Here is a 25,907-nt window from a genome sequence, read left to right as displayed (position 1 = left end):
GTACCTCTACCTATCTATTATTGGTCTAATGTTTCAATTAGTCTATTTGTTTCAAAAAAATTTATTTTTTGATAAATATTCTTCAATTTTGTGGAATTTGAGTGAAATTTCTATTTTTTTTTCAATGAGAGCTGGGAAACTTTCATCACTGTCCAGGAGCATGACACATACAAGTTATGGCCAAAGGTGTATAAGATCATAAAGAGAATTGACACAAATTTTAACGACAGAGTGGGCTTGCCAAAAATAAAAATCAATGATGCAAAGAAATATTTTGAAGAACTCTGGAGTGATGAAAATGCACAAGATACAAAGATAGAAGATGAAATTGGAGAAACAGAATATCAATTAAAGAACTAAGAAGCTTTGAAAACAGCAAAAAATGCAAAAGCTCCAGGAGAAGATGGCATACCAACAGAATTGTACAAATACGCAAGTGGTGAATTTAAAAGAAGACTGCTGGAATTCCTAATAATATGATCTACTAAGAAGAAAAGGTACCTGAAGAATTCAAAACAGCAATTGAAGACATCATAACAAAAAGGGGTATATATGACACATATGTCCTTTTTGAGACGAATCCATATTGTTATTCTTCAGACCTTACTCTATCATATGAGACCACCCCCACTTCACAAAGTTGAAAAACCAGTGAGATATTGCCATTTTAAAACTGTGAAGTCGACTAAAAATTTACTTTTTCAGAGATAATGGGTTACTCATGGTCAATTTTGTGTTATCAACCATTATTTACCTGGTTTAAATCAAAAATTTGCTCAAAAACATTTTTAAATCAAAAAAAAACTGGCCAATTTTTTGCTTTAAAAAGGACATAGGGTATAATTTGAAATGTTTGAGCGCTTACCGCTAACACACAGTTTCCTCCAGACTGATGATGCATAGCATTTCATATAGTTAGATAGTGGGAAAATAAGATAAAATCGTCATCATGTTCAAATATGCACATTTCTAAACTTCACAAGCACTCAAACTTTCAAACAGTTTTTTCTCAAAATACAACTTTCACACATATGTCCTTTTTGCTATGACGTCTTCAATTGTAATACCACTGTTTAAGAAAGGCGATATGTCAAACCTGAAAAACTACCGAGGAAGTCTACTCAACACCTGCTACAAGATACATGCGAAAATACTGGCGAAACGACTGGTAGAGCATGCAGAAGAAAAGATGTCAGCCATTTAGGGGCCAAAAATAGGCAAAAAAACATTTTTTGATTTTTGTGACCAATGGTCGGTTTTATCGCGGACAGTCACATATGATAGGGTACATAGAAAAAAACTGTTTCAAGTACCAAAAGATGAAGAGATAACAGATAAAATGCGAAAGGTAATAAATAGAATATATAAGAACAGTAGAATATAAGTGTACGAATTGGGAAAAAACTCGCAGAACAAGCAGAAATAAACAAATGAGTTTGCCAGGGATGCCCACTGTCTTGTTTTATTCAACATGTACATGGATGGATCACATGGTAAAAGAATGGCAGAAAACGAAGCTGAAAGGAATCAAAATAGACGGAAGGCAGGAAATATCAACAGTACTATTTGCAGATGATCAAGCAGTACTATCCGAAACAGAAGATGACCTGCAGAGATCAATGTACAATTTAACAAACACATCGGAAAAGTATGATATGAGAATATCATCAGAGAAAACAAAAACAATGGCCTCTAAAGGAAAGGAACTAGTAAGAAGCAAGATTGTAATAAATGGAAAAATCATTGAACAGGTCAGCAATTTCAAATACCTGGGAAACACGATATCATACCAGGGAGAAGTAGATGTTGGTGGAAAGATTGCAAAGTTCCTGAGAGTCACAGGACTGATAAACAGGACCCTGAGAAGCAGTAAGTAAGGTACCAAAAGAAACAAGATTGAAGGTGTACAATACCCTAGCAATTACCAATGATGACTTATGGAAGCGAGGTATATATGGGCACTGAAGAAATCTGATGAAAAAAGAATAATGGCAGCGGAGATGAAATTCATGAGGAGAATGGCAGGGGTGACTCTCAGAGACAAGAGTCCCATCTGAGAAAATAACAGCAGATCTCGGAGTGAAGCCAGTCATGAAGAAGATAAGAAAGTATAGGAAAGATTGGAGAAATCATGTTGAAAGGATGGATGAAACAAGATCGCCGAAACAGGTCCTCCAATATACATACACCAACGGGGAAAAGATGCAGAGGGAGACCAACGAGGAAACTCACTGATACCTCAGACTCATCCTCGACAAGTTCCACACCATAGCAAACAGGCCAACAGGCCTACCGCTTATAAGGAAACGACGGCGAGAAAATGTTTCAATTTTTGCATCATTTCACCCAAATATCATACGATTTTTTGGTCAATTTTTTTTGCGTTTTAAAAATATTTTTGGGTACTTTTTTTTTGTGCGATTTTTTAGTTCAATTTCAAGTAATAATTCAGAAAAAATGTTCAAATTTTCAAGTTTCATTTTAATTTTTCCATGTTTGAAAAATAAATATTTTAATTTTCAATGTTTCATTCAGTATGTAAAATAATTTTTTTTTTCAATTTTTTCAAAGCAGTTTAATCCGAGATTTTCAGGATTTTCTATCATTTTTCGTGTTTGGTGTTATTATTTCAATTTTAGAAAACCATTTCAAATACTTAATTATTATAATGTACGATTACCTAATATCATTATATTGATTTTTTGAGTCATTTTCACGGTGTCAAGTAATGAAATTCAAACAAAAAAATTAATCATTTGACGAGTTTATTTTCATTTTTTGTTCGATACTTTTGAAAAAAATTTCGATATTTTTGGCCATTTTGTTGATGTTGAAAATTCGGCGACTATTACAGATAATTGCAGCTCGTCGCGTCTTTCAGACTCGCAAAACGAAAGAAAAAGCATCTCTGATAAAAATAACCCAAAACACTCGAGTTTGAAAAGACATAGGCAATTTCCTTTCTCACGTATGAAACAACTAAAGGTAGATAAAAAAAAAAAAAAAGAAAGACGTATCTCAAGAGGGAGAAAATAGACATGTACACGAATTTCCATAAATATGTACTAGATAAAGAAAGTTCAAGGTTGTTAATTGATACACGACCCCGTTAAAAGCAACAAAATCAAGTACCTACTCTCGACTATAACGAAGATACCACATAGATCAAGTTCCCATTTAAAAAGATAGCACGTTGAGAGTACTCTTTCGCCTACCTATCATTTTTCAAAGGGCGCGAGAAAATTTCAACTTTCAACCAACATTGCGGACGAGTTTCTCACCTCGAACTCGTTAAATAAATTTAACGGATTCGAATTTATTTTTGGATTCGTTTCCATCGGCATGCTGATGCAGCTCAAGTATATGTACCTATGCGTTAATTTTAAAAGCTTTTTGTTGTGATGGTGATTTACGTATTTGAATAATTTGGAAATTCTCGCATGATATCTCTATACTATCTTCATGACTTATAGATAAGATGTAAGTAGTTGAAAAGTTTTGGTTCTTTGCATTTTTTATTCACTCGAATTTCCTTCTTTTAAAATGGCCGAATAAATTATAAATTGAGGAATAACTTTTGAAATGGGGAAATTGAAATTCGACGAAAAGATAGACTGATGGAGCAATTTGAATTAGGTACGTTTTGAAAAAGATGGCCTAAAAAGTAGAAGTGAAGAAGGGTATATGAACTGAGGGCTAAAAAAACATCGTTTCCTTCGATTAAAAGTTTATAAAATTGTTTTAGGTACTTTGTACCTAATTGGGCTCATTTATCGCTTTTTTCACTTACATTAAACCCCTCATTTCCTTTCATTTCTCTTTCCCTTCCCTTTAATTTAAAAACATATCCATATCCATGATTTTTTAATAAAATAAGTTTTACTTTAAAAACCTATTTTTTCAACTTTGAAGATGATTCTTCTCTTTATTTTGAATTCAGTCGTTTCGTACATTGGACTACCAGTAAGTATCATGTTAGAAAAAAATATTATATCGAAATTGCCAACCACTTACCTCGTTAAATCTCTTGACTAGTGTCCTAACTGTAGTCCGCGATGTCGGAGGTCCGCCTAAATCCAACGTCACCTGTCTCAGGTAGTCAATCGGTGGTACTTGATAGAACAGGTTATTTTCAGCTTCGGACAGTGATAAGGCTACTTCTTCAGGGAAATGTAATAACTTTTGAAACGACTCCAGTTCGATGGTGTATATTGGTTGGAAAATAGACGTGATTGGCTTCTTAATCGACAGTTCTGTAAGAAAAAATACAGACAAACTTGCATTAATATTTATGTCAATGTTGTCCTTTTTCGTTATTATACCCTCTACACTATAGGTACTAAAAACCTCAATTTGTACAACAGGGTATCCAATAAGGCGAGTATCTACCCGAAATATTTAGGAAAAAATGTTAAAATAATACGCAATTGTCCATTGAAGTTAATCAAAATTTTTATTCCGGAAGCATTTTCCTCTTTAGATTCAAACATAGACATGATAATCGCGAAATGGTTTCTCAAAATGGGACCTACCCGACAACCCTTCCTTGTATTACTCTTCAAAATTGGCCTTACTTAGAATTAGAAACAAATTTTTAAATTTTTGATTGAGTTGAATGATAAAGTGATTAAAATAAAACCAAAAAATACATAACTGGTGGAAAATTTGACTCGCATTTCTTTTTTGGTAGAAGATGAAAAACTCATATTTTTTTAAATTTTCGTGGGTACATTCTGCTTCGAAAATGAAGCAAATTTTTTTGGAGGACTCCTGAAAAAAAAGCGATTAAGCGGATTGCCATGGAATAAAAAACTGGTGGTTTTGACTTTTTTTTGAAAATTGAAAAAAGAGCAATTAAAAAAATAGTTGTGCCTGAACCTAAAATTTACCTGAAAAATATTTTCATCTCTCTAATTTCATCTTCCTCTTCCAAAATTTGACAACATATTTTCATGTTTTCAATTTTAGAGCATTAATGCATGTTTTAGTAGTTCAAAAATACCAAAAATCTGAGGATTTCATATTATTTTCATTCTAATGCTTGTTTTTTGAGGCATCTTTTAAAATGTTTTTAAAAGGGCATTCCCGGGTAAAATAGGTAAAATGTCCCTGTCCTCGGATTTTTGAAATTTTGATGAAACATTGTTGGGTACCTTTAAATGAAAAGATTCAAGCCAAAAAAATTCCTCCACCCCACCCTTTTGCTCACAATGGCGAAAAACACATTTTTCGGGGGAAAAATCATACTTCAACGAGTTTTGAATAAACATTTTTGGATTCACCCAAAATATATGCATAGAGGAAACACGAGTCTAGCAACGTGAATTTTTTCAAAAATTATTGCCTCCCCCCAGGGGGGGAGATATTGACAAAATAAAATTTGAAACCGCCATATCTCCAAACCTAGTTCAAACACACAAAATTTTTTTTCTTTCAAAAATATACTGCATGAGTACTAAGAGTATAATATTAGGTATTTTTTTTTCAAATTTTTTCTCCAAGTAAGCCATCTTTGAAAACTCAAAATCACTCAAAAATGTGCTTTTTGTGTCACGGCACCAGCACCAACAAGAGCGATACTGCCATTTATATAATTCTGAAATTTTACATGCTGTCCTTCAAAAACAATAGAAAACCAAACAAATTCTTGAAACCCCAATTTTGGGGCCATAGGCATCCCCTCCCCTAATTTTGGGGCGAAAGAAGATTGACAATATGGGTATCGTTATCATATGAATCGAACTCGCTGAACACGAATATGAAGTCAGATTTGAAGTTGGGCCCTTCCAAGTTCCAAGGGTCACATTGGAGAAGGGTGGGTTACCCAAAAAATATGGGTCAGAAAGATGTACATAGATAGACACTCAAATCGCACATTTTCATGGGTTGATCGAGGTACTTTATACTGGAGTAGTGGCATTAACAAAAAGTGTCAAAAAAGCAATTTTCTAAAAAATGGCCCAGGTTTGAAGATTTTTAGCGTAATCAGGCTGGGGTCTAAATTTTTTCAAGGTGGTCACTCAAAATAAATTCTCATACCATGTTTTCGTCCAGCTCCAAAAATATCTGTTTTTTATTGCTAGATACATTCTAATTAGTTATACCTACACACTTTGTGTCACGAAAAATAAAAACTTTTGGTGGATATTTTGAAAATTGAACAACAATGTTGAAAAACAGCTGGCTTAAATCTCTCTCTGATCATGAGAGGGAGGGATGAAGCTGAACATTAAAATTGAGCAAAATTTGATCGATCAAGTTTTTGCCCAACCTGAAAATTAAAAATCATTATTAACCAAATGATCGAAAAAATTAATAGCCTGCCAATAAGTGAACAAATTTTTAAAAAATATTTTTTTTTCCAAGTGGGTAGATATAATTTAAGAAAATTATTAACACTTGAACATGGCAAATTTACAACTTGAAAAATTGTTGTTACCAATTTTGAGCAGTATGATATCAAAGATTAATCTCACTCAGAAGGTTATCATTTATCACACTAAAATATAGGTGTTCACTTTTTGATAAACTACCTATTTTCTGAATCAATTTTCAAAATATTTCTCTCAAAATGTAATCGTAGCCTCTTCAAATTTTGCAAACTAGACAGAAATTCATAAAATCAAATTTTGCTTAATCATTCCTAAGATATTTAATGATTTTCCATTTCTTTGAGAGGTCTTTGCCCCTTGAATACCATATTCAAGGCAAACAGCATGTTCATCAATCTTTGCTTACAATGAGACCCATGCACTTGTGCTTAAATATTCAGCTTAGCTACCATCCCTTCTGAGACACCCGGTATCAGTAGAAAATAGAAGAAAGCGACCAAAAAGTGAGAAAAATCCAATGGCGAACCAACGGTCTATCGAATCGAGTAAAACACAACATCAATTAATATTTTAATTACTAAATAGGTCACGTATGTATGTATGTGTGCAACAATGCTAAAGCACAAAAAAAAATACCTCTACGCGGCGGTTTTTTAATTAACTACGCGTTTTCGTAGTAAGCAAAAATCAGGTTTGGATTTTTTTTTCATTCGCGGACTCGTTAGATATTGATTTTGTATTTTTATTGTTTCGTTTTGTTCGTTTTACTATACTTCTCACCGAAGTTTTATTTTAATTTTTCCTGCTCCTTTGATAGAGTAAGGTAAACTTTTAATTAATTTGCTATCTATCTACTTTTTTCTCCTCAAACACCTCTTTCTCCGTTTACTTTGAATTAACTCGTAGTTATCGCGATTTAAGAACATTACCGTACCTACTTCAAGTACGCGCAAATTAGTTATCATCTCTCGAAAGGGCTTCATTTAATAAAAAGTCACCCAACTGCTAAGCGCATACAACACGATTCAGCAAACAGAAGAGGGTAGAGGTAGCTGAATAAGGGATTTTGTTTATAAAATCTAGACTACCTACTACGTACTTTCTAGTTTGACGTAAATAGTACGTAAGAAGTATAGGTACTTACCCGATTGCTTTGTGTTTTTTAGAGAGGCATATTCCTCTAAAAAATTCGAATCAATTTCTTGTAATATTTGCCATAACGTGACGCCAATTTCTCTCATAGCCTGAATCGAGGGCACAATTAACGACCAACGCGTGGCCCGAAATTCTAATTGCAAACGATCGTGCGATCTTCCGCCTCCGCTACGCCACTGAAATCATCGTAAAACAACAAAAACACACAATAAGGTATCGGATCGGCAAAAAGCGTTAATATTATTCAAAATAATTACCACCTTTCCGGACTATAAAGCTTTACCCCAATAAAAAGTTCATCGTACTCGCGATAAATAGCATCGCGTTGAGCTTTTTAGGGTAATTTGTTCGACATATACGCGATGAGCTAACGTTATAGTATACGTATTTTACGACGGAATACCAAAGAAAAGCCAAAAGATAATACGACGATATACAATACAGAATTAACTGTAATCAATATGCGGATTACGCAGCGTGGAATTTTTATTCGTATATTATTCGATCATTTGTCATCGAAATTTTTAAACCGACAATTTAAAAATATTTACCGTTAGATTTTTCTGCGCATTGATCAATCTTACTCAATCGAAACACGAGCCCGAAATTCATACAAAAGTTACGTAACACGATTATACTCGTAGGTACCTAGGTAGTCGTAATAAGTTGACTTTTTCGTTGTTTCAGGTCGTGCGAGTAGGTAATCGACACCATAATCTTGTATTTTTAGCAACAAAAATTTAACCAAATTGAAAAAAATTCATCTTTCGAGCCGAATTCGATATTTAATGGAGGTTCGAAGCTATAAATCAATTAACCAATACACTTCTTTGCCATGATTCGTCCAATGTCAAGAGAATACCTACCTACCTACGTTATAGACGAGACTCGAGATGTGAAATAAGATAAACCTTTGTATCGAATTCCACCTTTTAACAGATATTATAAGTAATTGACCGAGACAATGGGGTTTCTTTATTATTGAATTTTTATACTAGATGTCTGAATTGTACGCTCTCCAGTTCCAATTTCGCTTTTTCTGCGATATACACGTCGTAATACGAGAAGGCACGCGCGTTATCGTAGATTTTCAAACGACCTGAGTCGGTGTTTTATTCGCAAAAAATAAGAAAAAAAGAAACACGTCTTTATTGTATCCACGTTTTTCTAGAAAGGTAAAAATTCGCGATATGGTTCGAAGAGTTATTCGTTGCTACGAGTACTTGAAATTTGATGAACAGAATCGATATATATTATTCAACTTCTTGCGATCTACTTTTGGATAACGTGCTTATCAAGAAAATTGATCGAAATGAGTGCGAAATTTGGGAGATTTTGTCTAAAAAAAATATGCTTGATAATGAAACGGTAACGTTAATGAGGCATCAAAATTTAAAATTTTTTGAAAATTTCAAGTCAGCCATTTACACCTAAGTACCGCGTGTTTCAGAACAAGTGTCGAGTATTTCGCGTAATGATCAGCAACTCAAACCACATAAGTGTCAGTTGAGTTGACGGTCTTGAAAACTGAAGGGTGAAGGGATAAAATTGTGGGCTAGTTTATGCTGACTCTGCAGTCTGCAAGTTTGCACAGTTCTCGAAATGCATTACAGATTCATTGAATCTGATTGTGATGTGCTATGCTGTGTTAAAAAATTTTGACAGCAGTATTGAAGTTAATGCATTAATTTTGCCTAAACTAAAAATTGAAAGTAATTTTGGAAAACTGTATTAGGTATACTTAAGATGATGTATGTACCTATCTACTAAACAACATACTGATAGTTCGGTCGTGGGGTGGGGGTGGGGGTGCTGGTGGGGGTTGGAGTTTTCAAAAATTCTTCTGACAAAATTTCCTACTTATCCGAAAAGTGTGAAACGATTTCAGAAAAAAAATTAAGTAATAAAAAAAAATAAAATAAAATTCATTTATTTGAAGGAAAAGAAGAAAATGGCTCTTTTGTAAGTTTTACATAATTTCGAGTTTCATTCATCATTCATTCATGATTTTGGTGATATCTTCGTAGGGAACTCAAAAAAAAATTGTCTTTTTCAAAAAATGCTCCTTATTAAATTTTCCATCCCATCAGTTTGAAATTTTATGAACTGGTATTTTTTTTCAATGGTGCGAAAAATGGAGGGGTGGAGTTTTTTTTTGCGTTTCAAGGTTCAAGGATCATGATTGCAAGTCCTTCTCAAACAAAAACAGCAATTTGCCCTAGTTCTGACTTTTCAGATTATCTACTCTGAAAATGAATGATCAGAAGAAAAATTTGGATTTTCAAAATGATTTTTTGTTTTTCTCTAAAGTTGTTAAAAGAGAAAAAAAGGAAACAGACTGAAAAAATGACTTTTAAACAATTAATAACTACAGCAAAACTGATTTTCAAAATGGGATTTCAATCATTAATTGAACCCTGAAGAAAGTTTGGCTGGAGAAATTTCAACAGTTTTACTTATAATGGTACTTCTTAGAAGGTTTCAAGCTCAGGTCCTCGCAAGAAAAAACTTAAATTCACTTATAACACCTTTCTACAAAGAAAAATGGATCTAGAAAACCCTCTTTCATTTCAAAATATCAAAAAAATAAAATTTAAAATCATTTTTAAAAAAGAAAAAAATTAAAAAAAATTGTTTGGTAGAAAAAATAAAAAAAATAAAAGAACACGTGCTTGACTCAAATATTTGAAAATATTCACGTATGAATCTTCCTCCTCCCCCCCCCTCCTTTCACCGACTGAAAAATTATCAAGACTGAAGGAACTTTTTTGGGGTGGGGGTGTTAATAATTACTAGATTATTACACCCTACTTCAGATTATATTGAATTTGTCAGGTTGTGTTTTTTTAACAAGAGTAATAAATTTTCTATTTCGGAGGGGCTGTCAGGAATGGACAATAGAATAGTAGGTATTGAACAGATATGGGTTCAGAAGAGCAAAATTGACATGATGGTTTAGGGACTTTTATTTTTAGGTAAATATGGTTATGTGTGATTTTGGTGTGTCCAATTCTCAGTCTTGTCAAGATAACTTCTTCAATTCTATTCACGTGGGAGAGGTTTTTCCAAGGATGCACTGATTTTTTATGTTGAAAGAGCTTGTTGGCTGTTTGTTGGGACCAGAAATTTTGCCAATTCATGTATATACTCGTATTTTGATTGAGAAAACATTTGATGTCGTCAGCTGTGATGATGGTAAGGGGGGGAAAGAGTAGTTGCAGATTTTGCATAAGTATCAACAATTTTGTTTCCAGTGATTTCAATGTGGCTGGGAACATACATAAACTGAATAATAAAATGGGAATTTTGTAGCTCAAATAGTTTTTTAAGAATATTTTGAACTATAGGATGATCAGAAAATAGGTTTTGTGTAGAAATCAATGAACTTAAGGAATCACTCAGGATCAAAAAATGTTTGTTATCTGGTTCAGAGGTGAGTATATTATCACAGAGGCAATGATAGATGACAGTGAGTTCAGCAGAGTAAATAGATGAACAGTTTGGGAGTTTGAAATTTGAAATTTCACCATTTATAGAGTATGCATATCCAGAATGATGATTTGGTATTTTTGATCCATCTGTGAAACAGAGGTTGAATTCAGGATATTTTGATAGAAGTTCCAGATAGTTATTTTTAAATATTAATGGGGAATGACTTTTCTTTGAATAATTATTCAAGTAGTAGTCAATTTGGGGAGGCTTAAGCAGCCATGGAGGGTAGGATATTGGTTTTTGAACGAGAGTTTTGGGGTCTATTTGAAGATTGGTTAATGTTCTAATAAAATCAGAGATAGGTCCTTCTGAATGTTCAAAAAGCTGAGGGTTGGGTAGGTGAATTGAATATTGGAGTGGGTGAGAGTGATTGGTTGAAGCTGTTGTGATGAATTTATGAACATAAAAAATCTTATGTTTTTCATAAACTTCTTTAGAAGCTGAAATCAATGCCAACTTTTTTGATGTAGGCAAGAGCTCATTATTTTCAAACTTCAATTTTCGAAGATTTGTTTCGATTTCGATAAAATATTTTCAGGAAGGGTAGATATTGACACATGTGAATACTTTCTTACACTTTGATCTCTGTAGAGCCTTTTTTTTTTTTTTTTGACGACCTTTCACTTATTTTAAGGGGTTGAACTTTCCTCCATTCAACGGTAGTGACGGTTTTCGAAAAGGGTTTTTTAGAAGTCTACATTTTTCAAAAAAGCCAAAGGTATCACGCAAATTTCAGTTTCTTGCAAAAAGGAAACTTGAGTACAAAGTCCATGTCATGGAACATGAAAATATTAAAGTCTCACCAATCAGACTACTCTCTAAATTTCACTGTTTCAAATTTAGAAAGTACTTACTCCAAATTCAAAAATGTTTAAGAGACAGTTAAATAGGCACGTAAATGTAGATTTGAAAATTTTCAATTTTTTTTTTAATAAATCGATGGAAAATTCAAACCAACTTTTGGCGAAAATCTTAAAGAGCCTATTCAAGTACATTATGCAAACAATCTAGACACTGAAAAAATTTGATCATCTGATTGAAAACTTTAAACTCGAGCATACGCAGTATTGTATAAAACGAAAACGAAGGAAAAATTGTAAAAGAATCGAAGGTATAAACGAGAGCACCTATTATATTTATCACTTATATACCAGTGACAATAGGTAGTTTTCAATTTATTCCTAACACGTGCCTTATCCATCAGCACCTAATTTAATCGTTATACCTAGATAAATTACTCCACGATATCGTCGTATTATTGATGATTCATTTCGAGATAACAGCTAGCCGAATACCACGACGAATAAAGACATTCTAACCTTTTCTTTTTTCTTCTTCTTTTTAATTTTCTTATTATTTTTTCTATTTTTTTTTTCTTCGCGAAAATTGTAAAAATCTTTTATCTGTATTTCATTGTTCAAACAATCGGCAAAAGGGTTTCCTTAACATTTACAAGAAAGCGAAAATTCGTCGAGCTTGTGTTTTTTTTTCATGTTTGAAAAAGCATCAGGTAGGTATTTTCATTATTAAAAAAAAAAAAAAAAAAAGAATCGTGGAAGAAATGGCTTATTTCCTATATCACTATTCAAACATTCGACATAGCTAAGGAAAAGTGAAACTATCTTGTCCGAAGGTGTTACCGATGGTAAATATAAAATATATACAATGCAAACAAAACGTACCGATACCGAAGAAAAAATTCAAGTGTAAACTAACCATTTTCAAGGAAGAGTGAACCTGTTATTATTTGTAAAAATGTGAAAAAGTAATAAAATTGATTTTTTCGTTTTCTTTTTTTTGGAGGTGAGGGAGAAGAGGAGAAAGAGGAATTGTACCTGTGAAATATTGAAATGCGCGTTTAATACTAGTCATCATACAGGGTGTCCCATCGGTTGCTTCCTGGTAGTGAGTTTTATTTCTATCTCACAAGGTTCTAAAAAATTAATTTTAAACAGGCAGAGTTGATAATCTGTGTATTATTGAAATTCGCAAAAATTTCCCATAAAATTTGTGGGTTACAAGAAGCGAAGAGATTTAAATCGAGAAAATGAGTAAAATTCGAACTCATTGTCAGTGTCACAAAAACTTAACAAACGATATATCACACGATATTTTTATTTTTCTAAAAATTGCATCTCTCTTGGTGGATTTTTTGGTGGAGGGGGAGGGGGGTAAAAATTAACGTGATTTTTACGCAGATATTTCTAATGAATTCATTTCAAAAAGACTTTAGAATTTGTAATCGTTTCTCATATTGAAACTTGCTGAAATGATCCTGAAAATTTCGCCCCCCCCCCCATTGAAGCGTAAAATGTCAAAAAATGAAAATTTCGGCCCAGTTTTTCGATTTTACCTTTTCCATCTCCCCTACTCAACAACTTTAATGACACTCTTTGTTTTTAATATTTAAAAAAATTAATGAAAATATTAACAATAATCGCGAGTAGTGTCTTGTGTTTTAAGCGATCCAGAAATTCGCTCGATAAAGCGAGTAAAAACAAGCTGATAAACGATTCTACAGATAATGAATATTTCCCCCCTTTTCCAAAGTACATACTACATTCGATTAGAAAACCAATAACCAAATAAAATAAAAAAAATCGAGCGATTTTATACGAGCATTGTAGATAAAAGTGTAGGTACGCAAATAATGAAACGACAAAAAGTATACAGAAATTAATCAATTACGCGTGAATTCTCGAATTAACCTTGTATCGGCGATTAATTTCTAAGGGCATAATAAACGAAATTTGTAATTTAGCCGACACGCATATCAATTAGTTTTGAAAACAAATTGAGCTGAGCCAATTTAAAAATACACCGGACATTTATTTGCGGTTTTCAAATGGAAATTCAGAAGAAGGGATGTGCGTGGGCAGGTGAGAAGAGGGAAACGTTCAATTTGTGTAATGTTGTGTATACTTCAAACAGGGGTAGGATCTAGTTAAAGTATGCATGCAATGTCGAAAACTAAATAATATGACGGTCAAATGAAACAATCTGAATTAGTTGTGCACTCGTTTTGTTCTCGAGAATTTTCAAGTCTTTGATGACACGTTTTATCAAACTTGGTAGACAAATTATTCAAAGGGTTAGAAGAGAAGTAGTAATACAGTCATTGTCATTTCTACCTTACAAGGTCAGTAATGAGAGAATACACAGAGGAATAAAATAAAACTTGTACGAGAAATTTCAACCATGAATGCAACCTGTACTAGTAAACTACATCTCGTATATATGCCATTGTACTACATATTTCGCTTTTTATACCTATGTATAAGTCAAAGCTACCCTCTGTAGATATATTGCCAAGATTTCATTAGATCTTATCAAAAAAATAATAGGAATAGGATCACGATTCAATGACCTTTGATTAAAATGTATCTTTTTAAAACATACTTAGGCATATTCAAAATTCAAAGTTTACCCCTTTAAGGCAAAAACTTTGGGGGTTTTCTCAATCTCACCCCGACCGAAGACAAATTACTCATTGGTCGGCCTTTAGTCTCGATAATTCATCAGTTCACGTGGATAACTCGGCGGTATCTCGCTATATGTACCTACAGTCTGGTCCGAAATATTCAGAAACAAATTTATTGTGTCGTAGATTACACCAACTATCCCAAGAATCGAGATCGAACTTGAAAGTTTCGATTAACCAGTATAGCTCTCCCTACGGTGTAAATTTGATTAAGTGCTCGTAATTTTTACTAAACTATACATATCCATTTTAAACTGTAATTAAGGCCATTTTACTAGCCTCTTCTTGAACAGGGATGCGTATACAAATGATCAGAAGCTCACGCCTTACGGTGTTAGTGGAACGGAAAAAGGCTATAAGTATACAAATGAGGGAGGGAATTTTTCGCAGGAACATTTAAATCTCGCTTAATTTAACGCGAACGTGCCCTCGTCGAGATGAATTTTTCGTTATAAATCAGGCCTCGGTATACTATCACTTATCAGTATCAGTTGACTACACATCATGGTCTATAAATTAATCGTTTTAATTATTATTAATCCTGTGTCCGCTTTCTTCTATGTGCAAACTTTGGGGGAGCTAAAAATAGCCTACTTTTCTGAGAAATTGAATTTTTAATCTTTTTTGCATGAGCTAGTAAGATCAATCCTCATACCATCATTTTCAAATTTTAATTTGAAATGAGTCATAAAATGAAGAGACTTTTTCAAAGTTTCCAAAAAATTTTGAAGCTTCGTTTAATTCTTGAGTTTTGCACCAAGTTTTTCGATAAAAAAAAAATATATTTTCACATACGAGGATTTTTTAAAAAAATATTCGAAAAAAAACATTGCAAAATGCAATGGCCAATGGTCTACATTCATATTATTCTGCCACACAAATTCCGGTGTCTCGAAATAAGGTCCTCAGATTTTTAGTCAAAACAATTTCCCCAACGATATCTTTCCTCTACACTGTCGTAAAAACACATTTTACGATTCAATTTGACAGAGCACAATATAAACGTTTTATTTTCTCGACTAAGTAAATCGTCCTTCGTCCAGACTAATATGCTTTCAAATACCCCCAGTTTTTACCCCACTGACTGAAATTTATGGTACCTATTATTGTATATAGCTATACACAGTACATACGTGCGAGCTGTATAGGCATTTTGGTGCACAAGAAAAACGTCGATACCGTCTAATGAAAAATCTGCATTAAAAGTCTTAGCGGATTAAAGACTTTTACTTTTAATACTTTTATCCCTTTTTTCGAGCGAAAATTCCCGATCCATCATCTCGTATTTTAAAATCAGGCTGTACCAAGACTGATATAAAATTTAATGAATTTCGTAATCGCAGGCTGAATAAAAAAAATTAACGTGCCAGGCATCGGGGTATTTTGAATTTCGTAACGATAATACTCGTATAATAATTATGAGATGAAATTTAAAACTATTAATAGATGCGATTAATTCATACACCACTGAAAGTGTTTTCCCCGACAGATAAGTTTATTTTTCGTAGTATACCCAAATAATGAGGTGGATTTAAAAGGGATCAAGCGACGTATATTGTTTAGTAACTATGTAAAAGATGTGGACCACCGAAAGGGGGAGAATTCGCGGAATATCTTGCCAGTCAAGATTCAATTTTGATAAGAACCAAAAGCAAGAGAAATTATATTGTGAAAGTTTGCAAAGATGAGAAGTAACGATGATGGAAAAAGTGAGCCCCACGCTTCCAAAAAAAAAAAAACTTCAGGAAATGAAGGGCAATGAACTTGTAAAATAGAAAAAAAAGAAAATTTACAACCAATGAACAATAAGAAATAAAAAAATAATTAGGTAATAGGTAATAGGTATGATGCAAAACAAAAAAGAAAAAATATACCCTACCCAATAAAAAAATGAAAAGGAGAAGACCAGGCTGAAAAACAATGTGACGAAAAAATTAGTTCGGGAAATTGAGATAGCAACTTCGATTTGAATTCACTTCACAGAGTATAAAAAAAGGGTTGTTTTCATTCTTGTTTTTTTTTTATGGAGAGGGAGTGAAAAAGGGTTATTTGCGACACTTTTATTTTTTCAGCTCAAACTGTAATTTTCCAGTTCTCCTCAAAAATTTTCAATTGATATTGAAATTTTCGACAGAGGCGTGTGAAAGAGGGAGTGGGATCTCTCGTTTGCTACTAATCTCATTGAGCTTTTTTTTTGGTTGTTCCTTTTAGTCTTTTTGATTTTTTCTTGGTGTTTATCTTTCTCCCTTCTCAGGTTCCTCGACCCTTATTTACAAAAATTCACACAACAGTGCAAATATGTATGTACCTAAGAAGTTGTACTTTTTTTCAAGAAATAGAAATCAATTCCCCGATAATACTCCCCCCCCACCCCACCTTCCAAGTGGAAATGAATTCATCAACCTTTTTTCTACATTTGCTCAATTGCAGATTTGCAGACATTCTTAGGCAGTGATTTTGCAAAAATTACTGGGTAGTTTTTCCAAATGACATTTCCAAAAAAATGGAGTAATTTTCTCAAAACTTTGAAACTGCATAAATATTCTCAACAGTTCTAAACAGCAAGATGATTAAATTATATGATTAACAATGAAGAAAAAGATTTTTCAATGTTTTTGATTATTTTTCGTCAAAGGCAGCTCAAAACTTTTCCAAACTTTTTTCTTTTAAAAAGGATCGACAAGAAAACCTTTCGAGCTCCGATTTGAACGGAATTGCGCTGGATTGAAAGAGTGAGTTTTAAAATCTACCTTAAAAAATTTCAAGTAGGTACTAAGGATCATTTTAAACCTTTGAGGATTTTTTTAATTTTTTAAAAAATTTAAAAATCTGTTTCATAGCAATTTTTTAGCTAATAAACAAAATGGACTAGTGTGAAAAATTATTTCATTTAAAATCTCTCTTCTCTCACAATAATTATCAATTTTAGGCCATTTTGGAGCCTCCAACAAATTTTCAATTTTTTTTTAAAGAAAAAAACCACTTTTGAACCGATCTTTTTGAAATTTTGGCGTAACCACCTGAAAAAAACCGTCGATAAGGTGCTCAATAAGCATCAAAACCAAGATTGTATGAGCTAAAGTTCACTTGCGTTCCTTTTAAAGCTACATATACCTACTTAAAATTTCTGAAAAAAATTGAAAATTTACTAGAAGCTTCAGAATTACATAAAAATGGTACATTTTCCAATTGGGGAGGGGGGGGTGTGAAATGGAGTAATTATTCACTTTCGCTCATTCTTCACGAAAATAAAATTATAAAGGCGTTAAAAAATCACCATTAAAAATAGATTTTTTGAATTTTTTAAATTTCAAAAAAAATAATACCAAAAATCTGAAAAATGCACTTGTGAGAAATTGATTCTGATTTTAAAAGCTACAATTTTTATTTATGTATTAAAAATTTCAATTAATTCTATGACTACCTCCCTTCATTTATTTTTGTTATTCAGAATGACTTGGTATTTTTTTGATCTCCAATAAGTAATAATTTTTTCCCCCACTTTCCGGCCATTTTTTCGAATTAGAGACTCGAGATTACACTAAAATTTAATTTAAAAAAGAAATTTTTAAACAGAAAAACAATGGAGGCAAATTATAGGGAGATTGAGTGGTTGAAAATCGCTCGAATTGTGGAGGAAATTCAGTCAAAAAATACCAAGTATTGACAAATTCTTGCTTCTAGGACGCAACAACAAGTTCAAAAAGAAGTGAAATTTGACCAATCTTGGAAAGGTGGCTGTCTCCCCACGTCAAAAATCAAAGACATAAAATTATTCACTCGACACTCGCACAATTTCCGTCGTGGAGGGGGGGGGGGTGTCAAAATTCACTGATTTTTGGCATTTTTATTTTTTGGCAATTTTTTTGTAGTACGGATGTATACCTATCTAAAATGTTTTCTTTTTGGAAATGAGAGGATGAGGGCACTTCTTATTTCATATCCCCAGGGTGTCTAACAAATTTTCTTCGAAGAAATGCATTATTTTTACATTACTTTTTGCATTACCATATAAACGTTTTTATTCAGTTTACCCCCCTCCCCCCCAAAAAAATTATCTTTTTGAAACAGTTGGAATTAACAAGTCATTTTTTGGCTTACTGGCTGAACCAGATGATGGAAAAACTTCGAAAATCATGGATTTGTCGAAACTGACTTGCACAATTCGGTAACTCAGTCATAAAATTTCTCAAATACCTAATTTCTTTCAAAAATTGGAAATTTTTTCCAGAACTTAGCCTTGGTGACGCATCAAACCGATTTAAAATTTCGCACAGAGATAAAAAATTGCTACAGATTTTATTTCACATAAATTTTCCTTCTAAAAGTTCAAGTTCGAGGTTAATTTTGTCAAACTAGTCATGTAACATACGACGGTAAATCAAAATTTCATGCTGAGGCTGAAAATAGCAGCAGTTTTCATATTTCCTTCAAATTGAGATGTATCTAAGCCTCTCATTATAAAATGCATCAATGGTAAAAATTGAAAAAATATCAAAGAAAAAAGAAACCAGCACTTACTTGTTGCAAATCGACGGAATTTTGCGATTTCGATAATATCTTCGTTTTGTCATCTAACAAAACCGCCTTCTGCGGACCCAATCCTAATAATCGTGTGGCCTGTAAGCAGAAAGAAAAACAATGCCATTAGAACGGACGTCGTTTTGACCTTGATAGACGTTAGACGTTGCAAAGTAGGTATTATTACATCTAAGTATATGTACCTGGAAAAGAAAAACAATACTCGACACTTTTTAAGATAAGCCTTATCGGCTACCGAGCGGGATACATGCAGCTCTTATCGAGCCGATACAAATTAACGATCGAAATTTCGTCTTAATTCTAAACACGTTTTTTTTTTTATTCTTTAATCAGATAACTCGGCTAAACAATTATCCAATCGATAACGTTTAATTCGCAGATAAAAAAATGTTACCCTGGTAAGTTACCTAATAAAGAAAAGCCAACTTACAATTACCACTACCAGTTAGGTATTACGATGAACGACAACCTGCTGAGGTATTTATTTTTCAATCTACGTTGGCATTGGACGCGCGGTTTTTTTTTCGACTGAAACGACCACGAAATCGTTTACTTTCGACGAAATGACAAGAATAGAATATACAGGGTGAAGTGACCAGAGGAGGGAAGGAAGTGCAAAAAAGACACGAACGGCTAAAAAAAAATCCTCAGGCTACTCTTTCTCTATTTTTCAGTAGTCTCGAGCGTATAATAAACGTATTATCAAGATTTTCAATTCGCGCTGACAAAGCAAAATGTAATCTAACAGATCTGCCATCCTTTTCCTACCATTTTCGGACGCTGCTGGCTCGATTTAATTAAAAAACCAGAGTTATCGAGTAACTCGCGAAAATACGTACAAAATTAAAATTCATCTCGTAAAAGCATTGTACGAGTTTGATCAATCATACCTACCAACTCGTCGCCGAGGAAATTTTTCCAACCATCGCCCATCGGTCTTAGTCATTCGCACAAATATCGCCCTTTACTGGTTTATTGAAGCGTACGAGGCTCATGCTTCAGTAATTAAAATGTTTTAAAAAATTACCTACCTTTCACGAACGCGAACCTTCGAATACGACGAAATTTTCGTCATTAATAAAAACATATTCGATTGATATGTCAAGACTGAGTCATCGAGTTACCGTACCTTTTTTTTTCAACCAAGTTCGCCAGAACGGAAAATTTATACCAGAAATCGGTACACGTAATTTCTACTTTGTGTTAGTACATCAGGGAGGAATTTTAGTTGAAACAGGAATCACATATCCGGATTTCAGGGGCAAGGGAACGAGATGATATTTCCAAAGGAACAGGTTCCTTGTACATATAAACATGATGTAGCTTTTATAAATATACGTAAGCGTGATATACATAAAGCCTGGTTTGATTTATGAATAAAACAAGCCCGTTTGGTATCAAATTCATTCTTATTTTTGTCACACATAATACCTATTTATTCTCAATGAGAATTTTTTCCCTTTGATAATATTTCATCTGCGTATGTTTCAGTAAAGAATTTTTATAGGATATTTCGACGAATTTGTTCATATGAAAAGGGCACGTAGGTCAAGGTAATTACAAGTAGATAATAAAAATAAGACTTTGTTCGAAATATTCGAATATAGATATCCAATAAAAAAAAAGGAAAGACCCAAACACACACCTTTTCACACCTACATACGTCAAGAAACACCTTTAAAATGACTCTTTCGAAGTAAACAGCCTCGAAAAATCCATGATTTACGATGCATTTTCAAATGAAAATAATTTTATTATCGTTCATAATCATAACTAGAAAGCTCGACGCAGTAAAAAAATTTCAAAAAAATGTGTAATTCTGGTTGGGTGAATAATGCAACAAAGTCGAATTTATCCAAATCTAAAGGGCACATGTGTCGTATATCAAAAAGTCGTAATTTTTCACGAAAAAAAAAATCAAAAATAGCCCCGAAAATAAAACTCGAGGGTAAATGAACTCGAACGAGTCGCGATTTTTATACCCTTTTTGAAAAAAAAATTAATACTTATACGAGGCGACAGGTCAACTTACACTCCGTTTATTACTATAATATACACCGTGATAAGACTTTTATTCACATTCACTTTCATCTTATATACTCCAGCAGTATGATCAGTTAGCCTTTTACAGTCTTTATCTTATATTTCAGAACGTGTCATTCGTAAAAAAAATAAAAAAAAAACTTCGCAACTGGGGTGAAAAATAGCCAACTATGGCGTTCGATATCTGTTCCATAAGCCTTTCAAACAGATCTTTCAATGAGTTTTACGATGAGGCTATAATTATTTTATAGTCTATTGTAAACGCGTTTCTTTTCTACGCGAAGAATATCAAATATAAATTCGCAGTAATAAGACAATGAACTCGATTTAGGTAATTGAAATACAGAATGATAGGTCTATTAAGCTATTTAAAATTAGCTTCATTGAGATGATGAGTAGAAAGCTGAGCTTATTGCTACCTGCGGGTGTGTTTTGCTTGCTGAGAAGATACAGGCACGTGTAACTTTTTTCCCTTTAATCGAACGAAATACGAGATTTTTTATGCATTAAAATGATGTAAATGAGAACACATCACAGAAAATTATTCAGGTCTGATTTTCATCTTTCGATATGGTTCTGCTTGAAAGGGAGAAAGCTGGGAATTTTAGCAGAATTTTGCAAAGGAGGTCAATGCGTATTGCTTACGTAATACTACTGAAAAATAATTTTTAAGGATAGATGGGATGAATTAAAATACTCTGATTTAAGGCGCGAGAAAGCTGCAGGAATCGGCTGGGGAAGGAGGTAGGAATATTTGAGCGAAAATGCGACCTTTTGTCTTACTTTTTGGAGGGGGGGAGGGGGTTGCTAAAGTCCTGCTTTTTACCATTTTTAAATTACATTTTTAAATATTCTTCTCTTCATAGACATTAAAAAATTTTGATCCATTTTGTTATTCTTCAAAACCTTGGAAATTTTTAAAAAAGATTTTTCAGAAAGTTTTACTTTTTACCTACTTTTTTATGTTGTCCTGCTTGTTTGACACTTCGTACTTTTTCTTTCATGTTCGAAAAAATGTCTTCAGAGATCTAAGTGAAATTAAAATTGAAAGGAAAAAAATCACAACAACCCCCTCCCTCCTACCACTTTAAAACTGCTATCTCTAAAATGAAATGTTTCGGGTTTCTGCTTCTCAATAAAATGTTGAAATCTTCTGTTCATTTTCTTTTAGATTTTTGATTTCGTTTCTGTATTGTTCGTAGAATTAGAAGTGAAGAAAAGAAAAGTTGACAAAAATTTTGAGCACCCCCCCCCCTTTTAATAAAATGGGTACCTATTAAAAATTTTGGGAAAATGGTATGTTTTCCACCTTTGAAATCAACTCCGAAGAAATGCAGAAACCTTAATTTTGAGTTGAAAAGTTACCCAAACAAATTTCAACTCAGGAAGTGCCTTAGGAGAAGAGATGCGGAATCTCAAACAGGGGACATTTTCCAAAAAATTGTAGTTTTTTTGCTCCTATTGCTACCCAATCTGTTATGGAAAAAATTATCTAGTTCCAAATGATATATAGTATTAGAAATTTTACGTCGATTTATGCTATTTTCATCAACATCCAAGACCACCTTTAGGGTTCTACTGAGCAGTTTGTGAGGCAGCATCCATGCCAGTACATGATACTATGATCGTGACTGTATCATTCTCCTCCTTGGTCTATGTGTTAACTCCCATTCAAGCCAAACCCCAAAGTGACTGGAACAGTTCGAGGCTCAATGCACCAAACTGGAACTTTCTCTCATCACTGCATAAGTAGCTGCGGCGAAGAAATACAAAGGAGAATTTGGTCTGTTATGCTCAATTGCTCATGTATGTCCTCGCACTATAGGTGACCAAAGATGGTAATCTCGGGTACCTGATCAATACTTGAGCCCTTTGTGCGTGTCATGTTGTGATATGTGATTCTATTATTTTACGTCAAGCCCTTAAATTGTTGTGATATATGTAACTATTTGAAAAGGTTTCTCGCGAACACGGGTTCCTGCGCATCATTGTTGTGACATGTGTATAGTCTCAATTATATTAGTAGGAAATTAGTATAACTTTATCTTACTAATTGGCGTTTGGTTATAAGGTGTATGTACGCGTATATTTGTAAATTTACTGCAAATGAGTTTAGATATAGTAGTTCTGATTTCTTATTTCGTTCTAAGAGCATCTCAATTAAATAGGTATCTACTCTAACTGGTATATCATATGTGAATATTGTCGAACCTATATACTTGGTAGTTCAAATAGGTAAGACTACATTAATGTAGAGTTGAATAAGTGAGAATCCTGTAGGCTATCCAAGAAACTCATAAGGGACGATACATCTATTCTTTGTGAATATATTCTGACCTTAACCACCCCTCAGATTAATTATCATCTAAACCATCTCTACCATTCTCTTATATTAACCCTTTACAAGTTGAAAATTCCCAAATCACTTATTTTTTAAATAAATTATTGTAAGTAGGTATTGAAAATTTTTTCTTTGCTAATATTTTGTATTGATTATGCTAAAAAGTAGAAAGATATCATTTCTGAGTCTGGAGAGATGTTTTGAAACGTAGTGGCGCCAATTCTTCAGTCATTATTGTCAACTTTAAAAAATTAAAAAATTCACATTCTCGGCTATTTTTCTTGATTTTTTGAAATTGGCAACAATGGCCAAAAAATTGGCAACACTGCGTTCTAAAATATTTCTCCAGTTTCAAGAATGAAATCTTTCAACATTTTGGCATAATTAAGTAATATGAAAAAGGTGTTTGCGAAGAAAAATTTTAAAAACACGAATTTATTCAAAAAATAAGCAATTTGAAAATTTTTAACCATTCCGGAAATGCATACATACTTGTAAATATGTACCTACCAAGGAATCTCAAATACCTATCTTTCGTTTGGGACTGGGTCATTTCCCGCAAAACAGGTTAGGTAGCGACAGGAGCGAAAAAATCACGATTTTTCCGAAAGTGCCATCTCTTTGAAGGCCCATCTCTTCTCACCAAGGGCACCTCCACAGCTAAAAAAATTTCCAAGTGACTTTCTACTCAAAATGAAGGTCTCTGCTGAATTTGGTTAAAATCTGTTGAATTTTTTTTCGCGATCCACCTTAATCTACATGTCATATTTTTGCTAATTTATTCTGAGTTCTCAATTAACATGTGTCATTATCGCTTTCGTGGAGTTTGAAACCCTTCCTCACTCTGTGTGAAAAAATTAGTCTGAAAAACCGAAAATGTCTGGAGAAAAAAAATTTCTCTGATGAACTGTATAGTGTGATTGGAAAAAAGTTCATCACTTCTAAAAAAAATTATAAATAACTGTGTGCTTTTCTTTAAAATCAATACACACGTGGCTTATGTATCAAGTAGATATCACCAGAAAGGCGAAAAAAGGAAACCCATTCAGCTTCCGATGTTTATTTTGCATTCACTTTGTTTCAGTCCAAATGGTTATTTTTCAATGGAAAACAGAAAAATTACAATCACGTAATAAGCAGAATGTCAGACACTATTCAAATGTGTAGATTTCCATTCTTTCTCAAAAACAACAACAACTATAGAATAGCTTGACGACTCAAATGGTAGTGACCTTATGCCAGACACTATGATAAATTCATCCCTATTCGGTTATGATTGTTTTGTACACGAGTTCGCTAACGTTACTTATACCACAACAACTCGTGGTAAAATTTGGTAAAACAAACGACAAAATGGTATTGAAAAAACAACCCATCATGTAGCATGTGTATCTCGGTACCGAAAAAAAATCCAAGTACTATAAGATTCGAGTCATGTGAGAATATTTCAAAGGAAATGTTTTAATATTGTCACACCGAATTAATATCCGGTTCGAGTTATAGCTCATACCCGACATTCGTTACTAATACACAACTTATAGTCATGTCTTGGTACCGTTTCTTCTTTTTTCATTTCGGGGGAAAACTCATGGCGTATCCAAGCTACGAGGTCTATGACTTAGAACTTGGTAAATTTCAATCCCGACTCGTGCCTCCCCTGGTCGCGTGTCGTGCCCTATCTCGCGACAATTTTCCTTACACACGTAAGTAAATACATATTTACTATTTTTATCTCGTTCAACGCCAATTTCATTAAACGAGACATTTTTTTTGCCACCGTATTCGTAGTATATAAGCGATCGCATTGCCAGCGTCATAATTTTACCTTCTTCATCAACTCACGGCGTGATTGATTATCGCGAATCACCGACTGCAGCGCCCAGCTCGCGATCGCCTTGTTCGCCAATAATGTTGGGTAGGTAGGGTACTTCATCATGAAAAATTTTTCATCGAGTTTCGAGCTCGCAGCGGTGATCGTATAGAACGCTATTTTAATTGCATTCTCAGCAATCGCGCCGGATACGAAAATTTACACTGATTTTCAATTACCGAAAATGAATTAAAATTACGAAAACGTTCGTCGTTTTAATAATGGAACTTACTAATACGTTGCTCGGGCGTATTCAATTAGTTTTTTTAAAAAAAAAACTCTCGCAGATTCAAAAATAGGTAACTTACAACACCTTTTTCTTGATTTTTTTTTCACTTCTCAACGCGTTTAATATTTTTTTTCCTATTTCTGCGTCTTTTGGCCTCTCTCCGACCTTTGTCCTTTTCCTTTTTTGGCCGTGTAGAAAAAACACAAATTTTTAACCGAAACGATCTCGTTACCATAAAGAATGAATTTTAATGGGAAACGTATACTTTAACGTGTTTCCAGCGTCGATTTTCGCTGCTGCCATTGCCATTATACACGCAAACCGAGTGTATTTTCTTCTCCGAGCGGAGCGTTTCTTTTTTCATTCACCGTGTTCCTATCTTTACCACCTACCCTTACTGCAATTAACTCGCGCCTTCTTTT

The 25,907-nt window shown here is 33.4% G+C and overlaps 1 protein-coding gene across 2 annotated transcripts in view; it reads right to left on the bottom strand.

Moving 5' to 3' along the window:
* The window catches only part of LOC135835697 (uncharacterized), a 387,401-nt gene that overhangs the window by 30,660 nt on the left and 330,834 nt on the right, over positions 1-25,907 (bottom strand). For both annotated transcript variants that reach the window (XM_065350086.1, XM_065350085.1), the window contains exons 27-29: positions 18,982-19,080; positions 7,477-7,663; positions 4,015-4,253 (exon numbers count right to left, since the gene is read on the bottom strand). In XM_065350086.1, the coding sequence (XP_065206158.1) occupies positions 4,015-4,253; positions 7,477-7,663; positions 18,982-19,080 (525 nt within the window). The remainder of the gene's footprint in view (positions 1-4,014; positions 4,254-7,476; positions 7,664-18,981; positions 19,081-25,907) is intronic.

This window comes from Planococcus citri, chromosome 2 (genome assembly GCF_950023065.1).
Source record: "Planococcus citri chromosome 2, ihPlaCitr1.1, whole genome shotgun sequence".
Lineage (NCBI taxonomy): Eukaryota > Metazoa > Arthropoda > Insecta > Hemiptera > Pseudococcidae > Planococcus > Planococcus citri.
The sequence above is the reverse complement of the archived record's forward strand: the minus strand, read 5'-3'. Positions and strand labels throughout refer to the sequence as shown.